The sequence below is a fragment of the Dermacentor silvarum genome, chromosome 6 (genome assembly GCF_013339745.2).
Source record: "Dermacentor silvarum isolate Dsil-2018 chromosome 6, BIME_Dsil_1.4, whole genome shotgun sequence".
In the NCBI taxonomy this organism is placed as follows: Eukaryota; Metazoa; Arthropoda; class Arachnida; order Ixodida; family Ixodidae; genus Dermacentor; species Dermacentor silvarum.
The window spans coordinates 148,652,480-148,673,390 of NC_051159.1; the positions used below are offsets into that span (position 1 = coordinate 148,652,480).

The window sequence follows — 20,911 nt, forward strand, 5'->3', positions numbered from 1 at the left end:
GGGTTCCTTAACGTGCACCTAAATCTAAGTACACGGATGTTTTCGCATTTTGTCTTCATCGAAATGCAGCCGCCGTGGCCGGGATTCGATCCTGCGACCTCGTGCTCAGCAGCCCAACACCATAGCCACTGAGCAACCACGGTGGGTTGTACAACGAAGGAATTCAGGCAACTCTGACAACTGATTTGTGGTTTTACTACTAACACACAATGCGTCGGGGGTTCGTTAGTGAAGTTATACGTGACACGTGCACATGTGTCGTCTCCTGTCACAGCACGAGCATCGAGACATCTGATAACTTCAGCCATTCAGAGCTCTTTCTGATGTTGTTGTGACGATTTGTGGCCTTCTTCACTGTTACATTTTTTTCTGTGGTCCCTTGAAAAACGTGCCAACAGGGCTCTACTGTACCGGGCTGTGTGCCCAGGCTGTACAAATATTCAGGTTTTTATCAGATCCCGTAGTCTGTGAACTTTTCATGCCGACTGTACCCAAGGTAGCCGGCAGGCCACAAGCCCTTTTCAAACAGTCTAATTCATATTGAAAATGGCAGGGGAACGCAAACAGAGACAAGAAAAAACCCCGAACAGATGCTAAGCCTCAAATGTACTCTGCAATGCAAGAACATGTCAAATTACATTGAGCATGCAGCTAGGAAGACATTGCCACACTCTACTGGCGGTAGAGGACAAGGAAGAAATTCGCACAGGCCCGCTGGCAAGCTCTGCAACAGAAATGTCAGCAACAGCAAGACCAACCAAGAACATTCAAACTGCTTCAGTATTGTGGATTGTCAATGTGCCTTGCATGCTTAAAGAATTCCATGGCAATTTTTTCGAGGATGTCGAAGACTGTTGAGACCATTTCACTCCGTCAGCACCTTTAAAGACCGGGATGACCATTGCAAGCTCAAAAACGCTTATTTGTACCTCAAAGATTTTGCATTAGTTTTGGTACGGGAACCATAAAAGGTGAATGACATGAGAAAAGAAACATGAATGACAAAAATGACTTCCACTAACGACATGCCCACTGCAGAAATGCAAGTAACCTTCCTATTCCTGAATTTTTTTCTCTCCGGAATATAATCAGAATCCCGGACAGAGCATGCATACATATTGCAGAAACAAACATTATTCTGTTTCATGAGAAATAGGGGGTTCTTAAAAGAAAGAAGAATATTCTTTTTTTCAATGAACAGGATATAAGCATTGTAGAATCATCTTGACTCTGAATACACCAGTTCAATTTGGTCTTTTTCAAGCGGTATCCCATACTTACTATCGGAGCTTACCAGTGATATGTGGCAAAACTGCAACAGGCTAAAGGAAGTTTTTGCTCACAGATAAATAAACTGTAACTCGTTGATCTGCCACATAGTACACATCACAGCCAATGCTGCCCGGTGACACTAACCCTGCAGTCATTTGCTAACGTTGGAACAGCGCTTCCTAGATGTTTGTTACGCAACAAGCAGGCCAAGGGTACCGATATATATACTGAATGTTTCTTAAACCGGACCATCAGGTGTACAGGATTCTTCCAGCTATATACCACTGGCTTGTTCAGACTAATTTTGCACAGAGGCAACATTTCCTAGTGGATCTAGTGTAACATTTTCCATATGGCAGGAATTGATGAAAGTTATACCTATGCTTATAGAGAATTGTGGCGTGTTGGCAGTCATATTCCCAATTCAGGGGTTCAAGCATAAAGAGAAAAAAGCTACACATGACGACGGTCTGTGACTAACCCCTTTATAATCACAAACAAGCGCTGCCACCTAATGTAGAATACTGCAACTAGAGAGAAGCTGACAGATATAGTCATCATTGGCCCACACAGCAAGCTATTTTCCCTAATGATGACTATACTACTCAGTGGCAAAGTAAGGGGTAATGCCACATTTGCGGGCATTACTTGCCTGTTTGGTATACCTTAAGTTCAAAATGCATGTCATCTACCAACACCACCACTGAAAAAACATCAATTTCACTGTAACAAATGGTGGTGCCATCTCTCACTGCTACGGTGAATGCCGTGTTTTGTCATAGAGGTGACAAGTGACACCACCATTGCGTGACAGCTAATCAACATTTTGGGTTGCAACTGCAAAAATTGCGCACTTGGTATTCCTCGTTGATGCAACAGCCAAGCAACACCCCCAAACGTGGTACTAAACTAAACCTACTGGCAAATGCTATCTCTGTATGAACAAATCTAGCCAAAAGAGTCAAGTACACCTGGCACTCTTATTTGTGCACTTTGCAAGGGGCATGCCTGTACACACACCTGTAGTGGTGTTGCTGTGACCAGCTGCTGCTGCATGACTACGGTGCTGCTGCTGCTGTGGCCAGACGGCAGCGTCCTCCTCCGTGGCGCTGGGGGTTCCCTCCTCGAGGGGGCAGGGGGGCAGAGATGCCGCTCTCAACTGGGGGGGGCCGTCTGCCGCCATCGAGGGGGCCACTGGGCCATGCTGCCTGCTCGGGGCCTCGTTAGCCCCCACGAGCTCTCGTGCCCCACAGGGGCATTACCCCCGGCCAACTCTCCACCTGCGCATACCGGCACAAGGCAACACCATGTGAGCTTGCGCACTCAATGATGAACATGGCTTACAGTCTGCCAACTTCCTTGCTATACTATAGATTCAACTCACTATCCCCAAAAGTTTAACTTTCTTCTGCTCAATGATATCACATTTAGCTATCGAAGTCATTTGGAGAGATCAGTCCTGGACAAAGGTGAAAACGTGCTACGACTTCATTTCCTTCATTTCCAGAACAGTGTTCCGCTGCTGGCATGAACACTGTGTGCAAGCACATTAGCGCTCCTGCTGAGCAGCTGTGTGCAAACAATGGACAGTCAACATCAGGCTAAACCTAGTACTTTGTGTGCCAAGACTAACCATTGTCATGTAAGCAGACAACTGATGAGAAAAATCTTGCACAAATGCAACTGCGCAGAGCTATATGTCCTGCACAAAATTTCTAATAATAGCTCTCATGCAGACAGAATACTTGTAATTAGACTGATACTGTTACAGCCCCGTTAGCAAAATAACATTTCCGTCGTCACAGTTGGCTTGGATCATAAGTACCGAGCCAAGACAATTATGATGTCTTCCAATCATTCCTGTGCTGTTATTGTCACTGCTGCAGAAGCTTTATACATAGACAACAGCATCATATTTTCCCCCTAGGCACTGAGGACCACGCATAACTGACAGTATTAATGATGGAGGCACTTGGTGGTGAGCGGATATGATGTACACCTCCAGACCATGACTACCAAAATTTTCCGTTTGATGCGAGCACCACTCAATCTCGAACTCATACCCACTCACTGCGCTAATTCTCAACGTTTCGGGTTCTGCGTGATTTCCAGCAAGTAGTAAAGGTGACACACTGTCTCATATTTTAAATAAAAGCTTTTACATGAAGATCCCCTCCCCCCCCCCACCCCTGCTCCATATCTCCACTGTCTGAAACTAAACATTTCACATGCTCAAAAATGTTGTTCATAATTATTTTATAATCCACCATAAAGCCTGTCAATAACTTTTTGACCCATAAATTCCTTTGAAAGTTATGTTATACTTCAAGGTATTCACCCCCACAAGTTAGAATCAAATTATTTCATGAAAATGATTACTAAAATATAAGTCCGCTCACATAAGCACAAGTCCATGTGTACGTGGCTCGGCTTTACATAGCTAGCAGTGTATGGGCTCATCATGTTGGCTCTAACAAATACACACACAAAAAAAGAAACGCTTCACATTTAACAAATACAAAAATTAAAACTAACCGATCTAAACGAATACATGAAAACAAGAGTGCATATATACATTAAACATGCATGCAATAAGCACTCAAAAGGTGCAGATTTCAATAATAATCAAAGAAAAAAAAAAAGCATAGTCATGTTTATGTATGGATTAACAGTTCTTTGACTCAGGACAATGTATACATCATAATCCCATTAGAAGATAACATAGGGCCTTTTTTTTTACTTATTGAAATAAAAATGAATATGAAAGCATGCAGTACTGATGGACAGTGACTGTACACACACACATGCACGCGTGCATGCACACACACCATAAATAATCATGGAAGTAGACAGGCAGAAACTGCTGCTACAGTTCAAACTGATAAGGCCCAACATATAATTGGAGGCTATGGATTTGACCTCACGAGAGGCATGCTTGAATTTCTTGTACTTTCACTTCTTTTCGAAGCTTGGCAGAAACGAAATTGATGCCTTTGTACAACTGGGAGGATTGGAGATGTGCCTTCCTCAATTCTATAGAACAATTATATTTTCCTGGCACCATATCCACTAAAGGAAATAAGCTATACATTTACCCTTTCATCTTTCTCACACTGCTCTATTAATCTGAACTTTGACAAAAAAACGAAAATGCAACTAACCTGACAGGAGCTAGCCATTACCAACTTCATCCACACTTTGTGAAAAACGAATGAGATTACATGCCGCTTGCTTTTGCTGTACTAAAAGCAACATGGACTGTTAATACTAGTATAGCAGAAAGGAAGGGGCAGCAATTTATACAATCAACCTGGTCATTGTAGGGAATGCATGCAAAACACTTTTCAGTAGTGTGTGACATGATGCTATTGAGCTCAGCTGTTAAGATTGGTTACTGGTTAATGCGGTTCTAAAGAAACATCAAGAAAAATTATTTGAGCTTTACTAGTAAATTAGCCTTCTACAATACCAAAAAAGGCCACTTTTACCATGAAAAGAGGCTTGGTGAGCCAGAAAAGACACAAACAGAAAACACGAGTGGCGACGCTGCGTTAACTGCACTAGCTCGCCGCGACGTCATGAACTTTGAGAATATTTGCTTGGGCCTAGTTAGGTTTGTGTCAGAAAAGATACATCGAAATCACTTATAAAACAGCCAGACTTGGCAAGGTTCGGGAACCTTTATTGAGCCACAAGCACCCAAATGCGAAAAAATACTTCGATCACATCGATGTAACAGCACTGGGGTTCTGGCGTGAAATTAAGAAATGTAACTTACTTTCAATTTCTCTTTTAATAATCAATTTATTAACAGAAAACTAACCAAAATAAAGTTTTCAACGAATACTTCATCAGTCTAAAGTGGTTTCATGTTTCTCTTTGGTGTCCCTTTAACATTTAAAAGCAATAGAGAGGCTATGAGAGATGCTGTAGTGAAGGTCCTCGGACCTCACGTTCTGCGACAGATTATGGTCAGACTTCTCATGCATAAATGGGGTCCACATAAGCTAGCACTGACATTTAGCTGCAAAAATCTATCATGCTTGGTCAAGTTCACCAAAAATCAAGTTGGGCCCTGTTTTTTCAGCTAATGCAGTCTATCAGACTGAAATAGGTGCTTCACCTAATCCCTTCACGTTTCACATGCTGAAGCATTGCAGAGAACTGCGCTGGTTTCCCAATACTGATAAGTGTTTGTCTCATAGACACAAGCAACACTTGATCAAATTGGCTACATATAGACAACGAAGGCTTATTTAAATATGTGCACCATCGCATTTCACTCCATTCGCTCAGCAGCAAAGTGAGGGTTGCATTCCATTTTCTGCTGTCAGAATAAGCATTGGGCGCATGCGCACTAGTATACCTGTTGCGCATATGTGTGCAACTTGTTAGGATGCACTCAGCTGAGCCGAGTGGATTATAAATGCTGAGCTAAAACTGTCCTATGCCTTGACGCTACAAGCAAAAACAGTACAATGTCTTGATGGTAGTCAAGTGGAAGACCAGTTTCCAGAGGCATCAGTTTCTATGCTAGTTCAGGGTGAAGAATTTATGAATAACAACATTCACTGTTGCCACAAGAACATTATTACTATCACATTACGCCAGAGGACTTGTGTGTCGCAATGGATTTTGCCAGTGATACTATGCCAGATAAACAACCTAGTTCGAAGAAAATGCTTAGGAAGATCAAGACAGCACTCAATGCTCACGAGATGAGAACAGAAGGATGGTGCAATTATTGTTCAAATTATGTTAACCTGCTTAATGACCTAGACCGTGCCACAGCCAAAGTGAGCGAATATTCTTACACAAAGATCCAATGGCTAAGATGCGAGGTTCAGTTTAAAAGAAATTCTTCACAAACATTGTGTTGCACCTACTATATGTCTTTGAGCACTTAATACACCTCTGGTACTATATATCAGATTTAGCATGCTGCTGCATATGCAAAACATGTGCAGTGCAGATGAAACTTAACATGCACGCACATGTAGAGATATGACTTCAATGCAGTAAAACAATGCTATGAATGTCGACTTGCAACTGTGCATTCTTACAGCTCATGAATGTAATGCAAAACACATACATTTTAAATGCTGTGGTATACATGCACAATAACTACACGTATTTTAGGCTTACTGCAGCTGCATGTGCTAGCACCGTACGCTACTGCCATCTTGACCAGCTTTATCAGCCAGCTTGCAGGCTTTAGATAGGAAAAGGCCTAAATCATGGCTCAGGGTTTCAGAAGAATAAAAGAAAAATGTTCCCACCTTGTCTGCAATAAGATGGAAGCATCTGCAGATTGACAATAGAATGGCGCAAAATATAAGAAGCAGCAAATGCAGCTGTTTCGCTGTGTTGCTTTTGCACAGTGTACTGTAGACATTGCTACACATGTACAAGCATTTCCAAGATAACTATGATGCATCCTTAAAACCTTTCACTTTTCATCTATTGCCACAACACCATGGCTCCAATTATTTTAGTGAACCGAAAACATCCACAAAAATAAGGAATGGTGTCTTCAGTGCTCAAAAGCATTTTTTATTAGGTTTGTATTTTTGGTGCAACAAAATTGTGCTTATAGCCAGTAGCACCTTTGGGCTTTCAAGGACTAGTGTTGTCAAATGCACCTAAAATGTCCATTTATATATAACAAAATTAATTAAACACCATACTTTCAGACAAAGCATGCACAAAACTTCATATAAGTTTTCCCTACATTTATTCTGGCCAAAATAAATGGAATATGTAGCCTTTGTCAGAGCTTCTTATATTTTAAAGCTGGCTTTCCCACCAGGCTGCTAGCCAAACTACCTATTTCGTACATAGCAGTCAACACTATGAAGGATAGAGAGATTTCTATCATTGCTCGCATTCACAATTAAAAAATAGTTTGGCATATTTAAATGATGTAGGGAAGCATCATGTAATTCGATGTAACACTCAGTCTCATACTTTTGTGCCGCAAAATATGCATAATTATTACATGGATGGTACAGCAGGTCTAAACCATTACCACCAAATGGGCAGAGTGAGATGTTTCTGTGGCCTAGCAGCTGCAGTAAACTCTGCTTGCACTCGCGACCAAAACTAATATGCTGCATGCCTGAAGCACAAAGTTCAGTAAATATTATTATGTGGTCAGACGTTTCTATTCCTATGCATTTCTTTTTCAAACTTAGTCAGCGCTCCACCCAGGTTGTCACAAGAATTGCCCAGCCATGAAAGATGGGTGATAAGACAGGAATAGAACTGAGCAAAAGGAATCCATATATTATACCGTTCCTTATGCCCGCAAATTGTAGTTGTAATATGTGAAGTACATATTCTGTTCAAAGTCGCAAAGATCAATAAACAACTGCACTACAAAATGTGCAGAGTGAGACTTCTACAACTGCACTGCCTGCATAGATTCAGCAGTGTTGCCTGCTATGTATGAAATGGAATACAATGGAGGCATTAGCCAATTTTTAAATCTGAACTTCATGTTATATATGCAAGCATGGCTCCTGCATGAAAACAGCTTGTTGGAGCAAAGAATTACTTGTTTTGAATGATAACTGGTGATCACTGGTGGAGTTTAAGCTGCCAAATAGGTACAGTTGTGGAAGGTTCTGCTTGCCACTCGTCTGTGCTTGAATTTTTCTTTCTTGTTGTCACTAAGCAATCACTTATTATTGTGCCACAGTGGCCAACTTCAGTGGTGTTTTACGTGCCAAAACCAGGATATGATTACGTGGCACACAGTAGTGCGGGACTCCGGATTGAGTTTGACCACCTGGGATTCTTTAACGTGCACCCAATGTATGGTACACGGACGTTTTTGCATTTCGCCCCTATTGAAATGTCGCCGCCACCACCACCAGGATTCGAACCCATGCCCTCGGGCTTAGCAGCACAACACCAAGGCCACCACAGCACCACACCAGGTGTTAATTTCTGTTCAGGTGAGGTTGTCTCTTTTGTTGCTCAGTAAGCTTTGCTATGGTTTGTTGCACATAGACAAGTAAAGACTCAATGGCTCTCTATAGGTCCTTACTCAATCAGGTGCCATTCCTTGGGATTCAGAAATTTTCAGGCATAATCCTAGGATTATTCTTATTGCAGTACAGGGATAATGAGAGATCCCTGAAAGAGGCTTTCATCATGCAGTGAACTCAAAATAGGCTGATGATCTGTTATTGAATGTTCAAAGAGTAATAATTAAAGAAACCAACAACTTATACTTATGGTACCTACCTATCTTTCCTTTAGAGCAACTGGGAGTTTACCGTGTGGAGTGCCCAACCCTGTAACAATTGAACGAAAAAATATAGTGGAACACTCTATATGAGAATTTCTCAACCTGTCGTCACAATGGCGTTTATGTAGTTCTATGTAAAGCCTTTCCATAAACATTTTTTCTGACCAGGTTTAGTACCGCTGACCCACCCTCCTCCTCCGCCACTTTCTGCTCCCATGTATTGGTAACTCTCAGGTCCTGAAGTCACTAGGAACTTTCATCATCTTCTGGTTCTGAATGGAGGCAACGCCATAATTTCTAATATGTTCAAGATTGTTCTTTACTGCATGGTGGTGCAGACGGCAGGCAAAGAGTGCAGGCTCAGCATATGCAGGCAAAGAAAGCGTCGAAAGAAAAGCGTCGTGTTGCTAGGTTAAGGCGCTTAAAACGAAAAGGCGACCCCCTTAAAGTTGCCCAGTTTAATGTCGCCAAGGAGGAACTTCGCCTCAAAATTAATTCATTAAAAGACTTCTACTTCGGCGTTACATTGCATCATTTAATGAAGAGTAACCCTCGGAAATTTTGGGCTTCAATTCTACCCAGGTCAGCCTCCACAAATACAGTTGTTATAAATAATGTACCTTCCAGTGACCCTTTAATTATCGCCACCGCATTCAACGAATATTTTCAATCAGTATTCACAACTGATAACTTCGACATACCTGCATTCATTCATGACTCGCATCATTCAATTGGCGATATTACCGTGTCTCTCGAAGGTGTTTTGAATCTAATTCTGCACTTAGAAGATAAAAAATCTTGTGGCCCTGATGGCATTAACAACGCTTTTCTTGTTAGATATTGTGCTTGGACTAGCCGGTATTTGACTAATTTTCCAAAAGTCTTTATCTACCTTGACAGTTCCTTTGGCTTGGAAATTGGTAAAAATTCTTCCAATGCATAAATCCGGCAACAAACAGTCACCATTAAACTATCGTCCGATCTCATTAACGTCTCAATCATGTAAACTTCTTGAACATATAATCTTTAGGCATATTATGGAGTTTCTTGAAAATAATAAAATTTTGAGTGATGCCCAGCATGGTTTTCGTCGCGGACTTAGTACTATAACTCAGCTCGTAGAATTTTCGCATGACATTTCTTACGCTCTGGACAGTGGAAATCAAATTGATGCCATTTTCATAGATTTTTCCAAGGCATTCGACTCTGTTACACATTCAAAACTTCTCCATAAACTTCGCGCTATACTTAATAATTCATCCTTAGTTGACTGGATCGCTAGCTTTTTACATAACCGTTCCCAGTATGTCTCGTTTAATTCCTCAAACTCGTCTATAGTAAATGTGTCATCCGGCGTTCCCCAGGGCTCTGTCCTGGGGCCACTTTTGTTCTTATTGTATATAAATGATTTGCCAAACTGTGTATCCGCAAAAATACGCCTTTATGCTGACGACTGCGTGCTTTATAACGTAATTCATACGAATGCTGATCACATATCACTTAACGATTCATTTGCCCAATTTTGCATGTGGTGCGACAAATGGCAAATGAATATAAACTTTTTAAAAACAGTCACTTTATCTTTCAGTAAGCGCACCTCTACTTCTTTGTTTAATTATTCATTTAATGGCTCTTGCCTTGCACAGGTGTCCGAATATAAGTACCTTGGCCTCATCTTCACACCTAACATGTCGTGGTCAAGGCATACTGAATACATATGCAGTAAAGCATCAAAGAAAATAGGCTATTTAAATCGCACATTGCGAAAAGCTCCACGTGAAACAAAGCTGCTAACATATAAATCGCTCATCCGACCCATTCTCGAATATGGCTGCCCCATCTGGAACCCTTATAAGGTATCTGACATTAACACTCTCGAATCAGTTCAAAAGAAAGCAATCCGTTTCATATACCGCCGTTATGACTGGAACTTCTCACCCTCATCTCACCTTGTTGCACTAGGTCTACAACCTCTGTCCGAGCGGCGCGATTGTGAATCTCTTAAATTGTTGCATGTTCTCATTAACACCCCACGCTACTCATCAACGAACAACTATCTGTCTCCTGGTAAATTGAAACCTACAAGGAATAGCCACTCAACCTTGCACAATTTCAACCGCGCACTAACTTATTTAAGTACAGTTTCTTTCCTCGTACGATTGAAAAATGGAACTTAGTGCCAGGTGAGACTAGGTCGTTACCTTTAGAGGAATTTTTATATCAATTAGGTTGATTCATGCTGTGTTTATGTTTCATTTTGTAACAATGCTGATTTTCAAGCTGTTGAAGTTGAGTTGTGCAGACGAATGTTCTGATGTTTTATCTAATGTACACTCCCACTCCTGCGATAGCCCAATTGGGCTGCAGTATGTATAAATAAATAAATAAATAAATAAATAAATAAATAAATAAAAGAAATACGCAGATGTTCATAGATAATGCTTTGTGGGCAGCATTGCCACCTGATACTGCTGTGTAGAGGTGCAACAGTGCGAGAGGAAGCAAACAGCTAAAGCAGAAATTTGGGAAGTGGAAATCTTGAAAGCAGAACTGATAAGTAAAGAATGAAGGAACAGCAGCACAGTTGAATGACTGGTGCTACTTAGCAATAGCGGCAGCACCACTTGGATGGGGGGTTTAGCTCTATGCTGGAGACTGAAAAGCGAGCTTGATGGCAAATGTATACCAGCATGAGAGACAAATCTACAATAAGGGCGGCCCTGGTTATAATCAAAACGACCCTCATGAGACAGGTGTTCTGCTTTTGGAAGTGTTGATGATAAAGCATATGCATTTTTGCCTTTTCCTGTCAAAGTGCTTTTTATGCTCTGCTCATTGCCAAGCCAAGTTTAGCTGATAATATTCGTAGGAATATGATGCAATGGCAGCCAACGGGACATGCAGTCTTCCCTTCATTTATTTGTGAAAATGGAGAGCGGATCAGCAGCTGCGGTGACCAGCTTGGTCCAGATCGAGAGTGCATTCTAATGCTCATGTCTCGAGCTCCACGAGATGTGCAGTGCAATGATGGCTGATGACGATGCATGACGAAGAGATGCTGCGACAGATTATCCCTCTCCTCCCTACACACCTGACAGCTGCACAAATGGTTTAGCTGTTCGCTTGGCATGTCACTGCAGCCGGCTTGTGTTCTGTGTGCAGGATTTCCTGCCGCACTTTCGCAATTGCGAAGGGATCATTTTAAATGGGACTTGCAACCACCTAAAAACAGCCAGTGTTGTACGCCATAGCCATCTGTGGTGACCAAAGTGGTCGTGAAGTTGCACCGGAAAATTTCCGTATGGCCAAGTGTAAAGATGAAATGTACAGGGCAGTGTGGGGAATGCGGAAGGAGTCGGAGGGAATAAACCTACGAATTCGTAGGGGCGGCCTCTTGCCTCCTCCTCTCGTAACACATGGAACAGGTTTGAACTTCACAGTAGTACATCAGATGAGCTGAGTGCATCGGTTAGATAAGGTACGTCATGCTACATGGCCGAAATTTCCCAATGGGAAGATATGCATCCTACTTTACTGCGAAATACCTCAAAATCTCTATGCCTCGTGTAGGTGCCCCCTCCCTTTTTTTCTGTGAATCTCACATTTCCGTACACTGCCAATTAAGTGCCCTCCCTTTTCCCGCTGCCGGTTCAGAAAAATGAAGCCAAGCGTCAAAAGACACAATTCAGGAATGCAACACTGACACCGAGTACGTGATAGCTGGATGCACCAGCCTTCAAACTGCCGACATCTACTGGAACAAGCCGTTAAAAGCCAGTCTTCAGAGGCCCTGGATTGCCTTTATGCGGAACCGCAAGAAAACACCGAAAGGAAACCTAATGATGCCATCACGGCAAGACATGCTAGACTTTATGGCTGCGGCATGGGCTCTGGTCCCAGAAGAAACCACAGCATACTTGTTCAAGGATTATGGCATCAAGAACATGCTCAATGGGACGGCAAACTACACTATCGGCTTGCCGACATCGGTGCTGTGGTCCCGAAAGACCGCGATGAGCTGAGGAACAAATGCGCTGACCTCGTTTTTGGGTCGGATTTAGAGGAATTCTTCAATGGTTTTGACAGTGAAAGAAAGATTAGCAACGAAGCAGTGTTCAGAAATCAGTTCTGCTAAAACAGTGCAGACTGGATTGCAGACTTCTAGTGTCCTCCATTATATTTAGCCACCATCTTGAATATTCGTGTGTAATTGCGGAAGGGCCCCCTCATATTTTGGTTGAGTTATCTTTTGAGTAGGGGTAGGGAGCTTAGGGCATTTTACAGTAGTAGACACTGTCCCCTACTTACTGTCATGGGCATTAAAGCATCTAGGAAGTGCCATTTTTCCACAACTGATTTGCAATATCTAATCACAGCATAAACATGTACAAATTCATACCATTGTGTCGTCACACATCTCAACAAAGTTATAACATTGTGTCCTTGTAAACGCTAACATTGACATGTTCGTTGCAACATGCTTAAATACGAGAAAGATATCCAGATAGCCAACATACACAATAATGTGTTGGAGATGTTCATGCGCCTTTCACTCCCACAAATGTCTCATTACCACATATTTCATGTCACAAGCACATGACAGGCACCGAGTGCAATATTCAAGCACCCACACAAAAAGGAAAAATACAAGTTATCTACCAGCAACGCACACCTACAGTTACGCTACCACAGGCCATCTCTATGGAACTAATTAGGCATGCATCTGCAACGTTCAAAACAACATATTGCAGAGCTACTAAGGAAATGCCGACTGCTACTCTCTAGCAAAACGCTTTTTTCTAAAGATCATGCCTCACCAAAAAGGTCAACAAATTGTTGAAAAGAAAAAGCAACGTTGACGTCAGCCCAGCGCAAGGGCGGTGCGCACAGTATCCTCCCTTTGCAATTGTATTCGCGTCGCCACAGCTCACAAACCAAACTTAAAATGCGATCTGCCAACACAGCTGTACGGCAGCAAAAAACACGCTTCCACCGCTGACAGCCTTCACAACACGGTTAAAAAATGCGCACATATAAAACTTTAAACAGACAATTCAAGGGCAGAAAATACAAAATATATGAGTGGCTATTACGCACCGTCCAGTCGCCGCTGGTGCACCGAAGGTAAAAATAAAAACAAGGACGCACGCGCGCGATGGCGCGACGAAACCAAAACCGCTGAAGCGAAAATGCGTTCGGTTCGGACAGCGTCGCGAGCACCACATGTCGGCACGAGTGTGACCGTCCAAGCGGCAAACCAGCTCCAGGCTGCCCGCGAATGAGTCAGGCCACGGAGTGGTAATGTCAAAACGGTCGCAGTTGGCAGCCGCCAAACAAGCGCGCACCCCCACCACCCCCCTTCCTCTCCTCTCGATAAGGTTACTATGTGCTACCGTCGTTCGCGTCGCGCGCACTACCAACACCATCGCGCACGGTCTCTAACCCTCCGACTTTATTGCCACCACAGCAATCAATAAACGCACCGAGAACGAGCTCGGCGCCGACAGCCCAGTCCGCGCTGATACTGCGATGCACTTAAGCGATTACGCGTTCGCGCTTTTACATTACGCCAAATCACTGTTTACGTTTCAGTGGACCCCCCAAACACAACGCAGACATCCCACGCAACGCGCTCAAAACGAAGCCTAGGTGCTGTCACTGCTACTCGGCTCGACGAAATATGAGAAGCAGGTTGCGGAGGTAATCTCCATTAATACGTAATATAGGCCTACTTATAAATGCTTGGCTTAAACAGCTTAAGCCTATTCATACGTAGACGTAGAAATGAAGCAAGGTTTGACTTGAGTCTCGTACCTCGGACATCGTTGGGCTTCTGGTCTCATCGGATGCACGTCGGAGTTCAGCCCAGGCGTCCGGATGAGCAGCGAATCGCGCACTTCACATGAAGGTGAAATTAATCGGTGTCAAATTAACACACAACACCTGGGCCTAAAGTGATACTACTACGAGGTCAAAATCTGCGGATCAAAAGCAAAAGTGCGACCGCCGAGCACAGCACGTAGCAGGCCACACATGGCGTAGAAAATTCCTCTCGATGGTGTCCGGACGACTTGTTTGACACTCGTCACAGATCCCACCGAACTGTCTTCACACGGGAAAACAAATGGTTTAACCAGAATCTTGTTTGCTACTCTTTCGCGTACATCACATTCAACCGCAAAAACATGGCTCGTTTACCCACAATGCCCTGCGGTTTTACTCACGAACGAAGGGTTCTTTTTGGTCTCCCATAATGCATTGCATTGGCGGAAACCAGCGCGAAGCTGGTGACGAGAGTAGGTAACTCGTGGCACCAACGCAACAAACCGTGCAGGATCCTGTGGCAAGTTTAGCGAGCCCTTTCCAGCGCAGTACTTGGTGACGGTGCAGTTGACGTTGCTTGTCGTCCTGTGCAGATTGACTTGAGGTCCGCGGAGCGCTCACATACAAAGGTAAAAGGCTTCCAGAGTTGTTTCATGGTTTGAATTGTTGCAAAAGAGCCGAAACTTTCCTTGACGAGTAGTTTTTGTGACAATTTTGTGATTAACTCGCCTTTCAAGGGAAAGATGAAAAGGTCACCCACATTCGTTGGCCGACTGGCTTCCAAGACTGCGGTTCCTTGCGTTATACTTGTGTTTCGTCATTGGTTACCTTCTTAGTTTTCTCATCATCACTCGCTCAACACTGGTCCATTTCTCATGCAGAAAGTCATGGATCAGGTTATGGCATTCGTCGACCCGTTCAAGCAACTGTCAAAGGACTCCATCAGGCTCATCAAGCGCTGCACGAAGCCGGACCGCAAAGGTAAATCACGCTTTTTACAATCTTGGATCTACCCGGTAACTTAGAATGATGTGATGGTGTGGGGCATTGGAAATTGGAATCTTTTTATTGAACGTGTTTTGTAAAGAGGAAAATCCTGAATTCCCTGTAGCTGCAGAGAACAGTCCTTGAGATATAACGATGACCCTCATGTAGATCGTGGTAAAATTCACTACAGGTGACAGCTGGTGGCAACTATGACATAATTATCCACGTTGTCGGGGCTCTTGCTCTAGATAAGCCTCACTTGTTCGATTGAGGTCCGGTTCCAGGAAGTGCCGCGGTGGCCCAGTGGCTATGACTTTTTGTTGCTGAGCACGAAATCGCGGGTTTGTTTCCCGACCGTGGCCACCACATTATCTCAGAAATATGCATTAGATGAAGCAATTTTGCCTGTCTTATTGTTTTATGCATCAATTAACTCGCATAACTTTTCTTCTTCTCCACGACAGAGTTCCAAAAAATTGCCATGGCTACTGCCATTGGCTTTGCCATCATGGGATTTATTGGATTTTTCGTCAAGCTAATACACATCCCCATCAACAACATCATCGTGTAAGTAACACTCATTATCATATGCATAGTTAGTGTATAGGGCTGATTTCACAAAACTCTCATTGTGGCCTTTATAAGTGCATACTAAAGATCGGAAGGTTCCCATATCTGCGTACTGTGCGTACTGATCAATGGTGAGGGCATGCTATGCACATCTGTAGGGTTTCAGGCAGAAGCATTGACCACACAGCTATGGTGGCTAGATGGGGAGGTGTCAGCATCGGGGCACTGAACAGGCAACATTTGTTCAGGATGATGTTGCTGGCTCGACTCCCCCACGCGGATATCTCTCCGGCGTGAGGTGCTTTTTCACTCTGTGACTTCTTGCGGCGCCCAATATGTGTTTCCTGAAATAATTTTCAAGGCTAGGCTAATTTAGCACATGCAGATGGACTTCTGTACCACTGAATTTGGTTATTCTATCACTGTGCTGTAGCTTCGCATGCAATTCAGCTCTCATGAAACACAGAAGTGCACTGAACAGAGGGAGCTTCTGCAGTAGGCGGCCATTTGCATGGTTTCCATGCCATTTATACATGAAATGGACCCCTTGAGTAAACTAGGATTATTTCATTATGTTTAAATTTTTTATTTTTTATTTATGCGATCAAGGGATAATTGCAGGCAACCAATGGTCGAAACAGAGCATGAATTTGGAGTGCGCAGGGATATTTCGTTTTCAATATTGGATATGCAAAGCGGTTCGTGTGAGTGGCACCGTTCTGAGGCGTCCTCGAAAAATATATATATTCGTTGTCAATAAAATTACGCACAGAGGTATATACAAGGTTAATAACGCTGAAGCAAACAATACTGCACAAATACAGTGCAAGTGCGGCACTGTCTGAACAATAGTAATTTGTCAAGCGGGAAGTTCTGTGATGTAGAGCACACACCCAAGGAATACGAGACAAGAAATGCAGAAATCGGTAACATGTTGTATGCATGAAGAGATACACTATATGCAGTTGGATTAATCGTGTTTCATTCGCACTAGCAGAAATTTCTATAACATCAGTGGGAACACATTGCAATACGCTGTCACCAGTTCCCGTTTTATATATATATAAAAAAAAGAACTGTGTTGGCCGTGCCAACCTAATAGCAGTCAATGTTGTGCGCCTCAAGTTGAAGTGCTTCATGTTCTCTTTTCCCTCTGAGCACTGACATTGCCGGATAGGTTAGCGTTTCGAGGGGTAAACCCTTGCAGGTCTGTCACGTAGACGCAAAAGCCAGGTCGGCGAAGCATAGGCCGCTAACAACAGACTGGTTGCAGCAACGTGTGCTCGCAAGCTGGCGTGCAGAAACGGGTAACAATTTCCAGATTCGCACTCGAACTGCAGAATAATCATATCTGGATGAGCCTCCAGAGCCTAGCATGCAGAAGAGCAACACCCCCAGGCAAGCGAGATGCAGGTCACGGACACAACTATGCAACTATGTTTGGTGCTCGCATGTGGAGCATGACGGTGTGTCACAGCTGTCCCCGATTCGTCGTCGGCGCGAAGTCGATCGACGGGGTAGACAAGCTGGTTGGTCATTCCGTACTCAAGCGAACATAGTGAAAAGAGTCAGAGTCGGGAGTAAACAAAAAAAACAAGATATTTATCGGCTGATAAATATACGCAAATAAAAAAAGACACACTAGACAAACTGACACACCTGAACTTAATATCACACAATGATGAAGACAAATAAATACGAGCAATTAACAGTAGATATACAAATGAAACAGTGCGAGGCAGTGGCGCACCGACGGGGGGGGGGGGATTCGGGGGTTGTAATCCCCCCCTGAGGCCGACTTACCCCCCCCCCCCTTTTGTTTAACCCCTTTTCTTTCCTTACGCATTTGAGTACTGCAACCAAAATGTAAGACGCGCAATCGTCTGCACACTCGCAAAAAGCTCGTTTTTTTGACAATTTCCCGTGAAGAAATCGAAATTAGTGCTGTTTAGGTGGTATTGGTGGTATTGGCAAACTGTCAACCCCCCCTGGCAGAGATCCTGGGTGCGCTACTGGTGCGAGGATCAAATACACAAGAATACACTTAACAGCATTTCACTAAAGCAAAGTTCAAAAGAAAACAAATGGTGTCATACGCATGGCCGGGCAGCAGCAGCAAGTCCATAAACCGTGAAGTCGTGCCGCGGACGGCGTACTTCCCAGTATTCTAATACAATTGACTCATGTTAATTCTAACGTAACCAGATTCCTCGGGCATCAAAGCTGCAATGCGGGGGAGTGCAGCCCACCCGAAAGAAACAATATTCAACATTTACTCCAGGTTTCTTTACATGAATGGGAAGCTGTTTTCCAAGTTCTTCAGTCAATTTCCCTCTTGCGTTTCGGCATTATTCCATGTGCTTCCAAGAACACATGTGACAAGCAAAACGGTGTGGTCAAATTGCTTTGGCTTGACGGCGGCTGGTTAGCCAACTCATTGAGAAGTTCATTTTCCCTAAATAATGAAAACTTGGGAGTCGTATGTGGCCCTCCGTGCAATCTTATAACAATTCGGAAAGTGAGCCGTTTGCTTGACCTCGAGCGATTGGTCAGAATGACTCTTTTGCCAATGAAAGCACTATTCTTATCAATAACATGAGGTCAAGTGAACGGTTCGCTTTCCGAACTGCTATAAGATCGTACCATAGGTGCTGCTGCCTCACTTCAGGCAGTGTTTCGCTTTGCTGCCTGCCTCTCAAGTCTCCTTGCAAGTGGTGCCACCATACCCAAGAACACGTACAGACAATTTAGCACCACAGCTAAGCAGGCATTTTGGGACAGCCCAGGGACTGAAGAGGCCAAAGCGGGACATGTCTCATTCAAATTAGGACGTCTGGTCACATTAGTTTATGCGACCCTTGCGGGCCCACAAGTTTTGGTCCAGTTAACAAATGATTGCAAAAGACTATTTCCATACAATACAGTGGAATCTTGATACGAATCTCACGGGGTCACGAAAAAAATTCGTATTAGCCGAATTTCGTATCATCGAAACACAATTAAAACTAGCTAAATTAAAGAGTCGAGAGGTGAACTCACTCAGGCACACGTACGTAAAAAGCATTTACAGTATAGACCACTTATAACGTAACCGTTTATAGTGCAGAACTGGCTACAACGCGGCCTTTTCCGACTCCCGTTTACCTTCCCATAGAACTCCGTGTATACGCATACCGCTTACAATGCAGCCGCATGAGACGAAATTGCTGCTTCCGCGGGAAAATCTCACTGACAAGGGCGGTAGCGAGCACGAGGTGCGCCCACTGATGGGAGAGGAGATCAACGAGGGCGATGCGGAGGAGGAGCATGAGACGTGAAGCACGAGTCCAAGGGCGATAAAGTCGTCACCGCGCGCCGTATGTGCGAGTGAAAGTGCGCGGGAAACGCGCGCCTTCACGGACAGCGAACGCACAGCAGAGAGCAAACGCGACTTCCGTTGCGCGAAAGGCCGTGGGGGTATGGGAGAGAGGGCGACGCTGTGCTGCGGCGCCAAATGCGTATCTTGCAACCTTGACGCTGCGCCGTGCTCCCTATTGGGCAGCAGAAATCAGCGTCATTTTCTTCAATAAAATCACTACTACTATCTTGCAACCGAGCGCAAGGGTAACTGGCGACGCAATCTCCCCACGCAAAAGGAGCAAAGCGGGAAGGTAGCGCGGGAGGGTGGGGGGGGGGGGGGCAGCGCCTGTGCCAGCTGTCGGTGTTGTCGCGCGCACCGTATCTTAAAAGCTATCTCCACACAGCTTTGACATTTGTATGCGCTGTGCTTACGCCGCTCAGTTTCCGTTGAAGCGATAGACCGCACGAACCTTCGCTTGCTGCGGCGGCCGCGCGTGGGGAAGCACGGCCGCAGCGAGCGAAGAGACAAAAAGAAAAGCACAAAAGCGCCACCGCTTCAAGCTCCTCGCGCCCAGTCGCGGCTTCCGCGCTGTCCGGCGCCGCATCCACGCCTCCGCACCAAAAGAGAAAAGGAAAACGCGCGTGACTGCGCGCTGTTCTCTTTCGCGGCCGTAGGTGGGGCGGCGTTTATTCGTATCAACCGACGCGGGTCGAAAATCGATTCGTAACAACCGTTCTCTAGCACGTTGCAAAGTAATGGGGCTCGGCCGGGACCTCAGAAAAATTCGTATTAGCCGTGATCGTATCACCGAGATTCCACTGTATTATAACACTGTATTCCACTATATATGTAATTATTGGATGCCAAGGTGTTTATAGATGAGCTGTCAACTACTGGCCTGGCAATGGTGATGAAGTGGTGCCTTTTCCTTTAAAGCGGATGGTAGTGACTATGGTGCCCTGGCAATAAAAATAAGTGCAATTGACATTTATTGCAGTGCCATCTGTGATAGTTTGTATGCTGAGGTGTCCAACAGCATAGTTTTTTTTTTTTTGTCCTTGACATTGCAGATTTGTTTCAATGTAAATACGGAAACTTAGTTTCTTGTTTTGTCAACGAAGTGAATTCTGTCAAGATTAATTAGCTTGGTGTCCATTATGGCTGGATTAATTTGTAATTCAACCCAATTCATGATAGTAGCATTGCTGGACTTTCAGCATGGATTATTCACATGAAGGTCCTTATTTGACGTCTGAAACCATTTGTTTTTTTTTTTTCAGGGGTTCCTAAGAAGTTGGAAAAGCTGCAGCGTACCTCTACCCCTTGTATAAAAGTGTCCCACAGTGCTCTTCTAATAAATGAGAATGAATTTTTCGTTTTAGTTTGTTGTATGAAAGCAGTGCTTTTACTGCTGGCTATGGTGGTTGCATTCTGATGAGACCAGTATGCAGAAACTTAGCGAGGTAAGTGTTTGGGCTAGTTGGTGGGTCATCCTAAATGTGCTGACAGCACAAGACTAAATGTAGACAGAGTCTGTGTTGTTTCTTGTCACTGTCTGATTAGCCTTTCGTTTTAAGCATATTTAGGAGGCAAAAATGCTTCTGTACTACTGCCGTATTATTACCAGAAAAAATAAAGGCCACCCGCCGAAGTGGCTATGGCGT

At 44.0% G+C, this 20,911-nt stretch overlaps 1 protein-coding gene across 3 annotated transcripts in view; it reads right to left on the bottom strand.

Annotated features, from left to right (window-relative positions):
- LOC119456202 (proline-rich protein 36-like) overlaps positions 1-14,742 on the bottom strand; it is a 54,293-nt gene extending 39,551 nt beyond the window's left edge. For 2 of the 3 annotated variants that reach the window (XM_049669599.1, XM_037717831.2), the window contains exons 1-3: positions 14,342-14,742; positions 8,524-8,573; positions 2,293-2,552 (exon numbers count right to left, since the gene is read on the bottom strand). In XM_049669599.1, the coding sequence (XP_049525556.1) occupies positions 2,293-2,455 (163 nt within the window). In that variant the 5' untranslated portion in view covers positions 2,456-2,552; positions 8,524-8,573; positions 14,342-14,742. The remainder of the gene's footprint in view (positions 1-2,292; positions 2,553-8,523; positions 8,574-14,341) is intronic. The other variant, XM_037717830.2, reaches the window with a different exon arrangement.
- Positions 14,743-20,911: the final 6,169 nt, after the last annotated feature.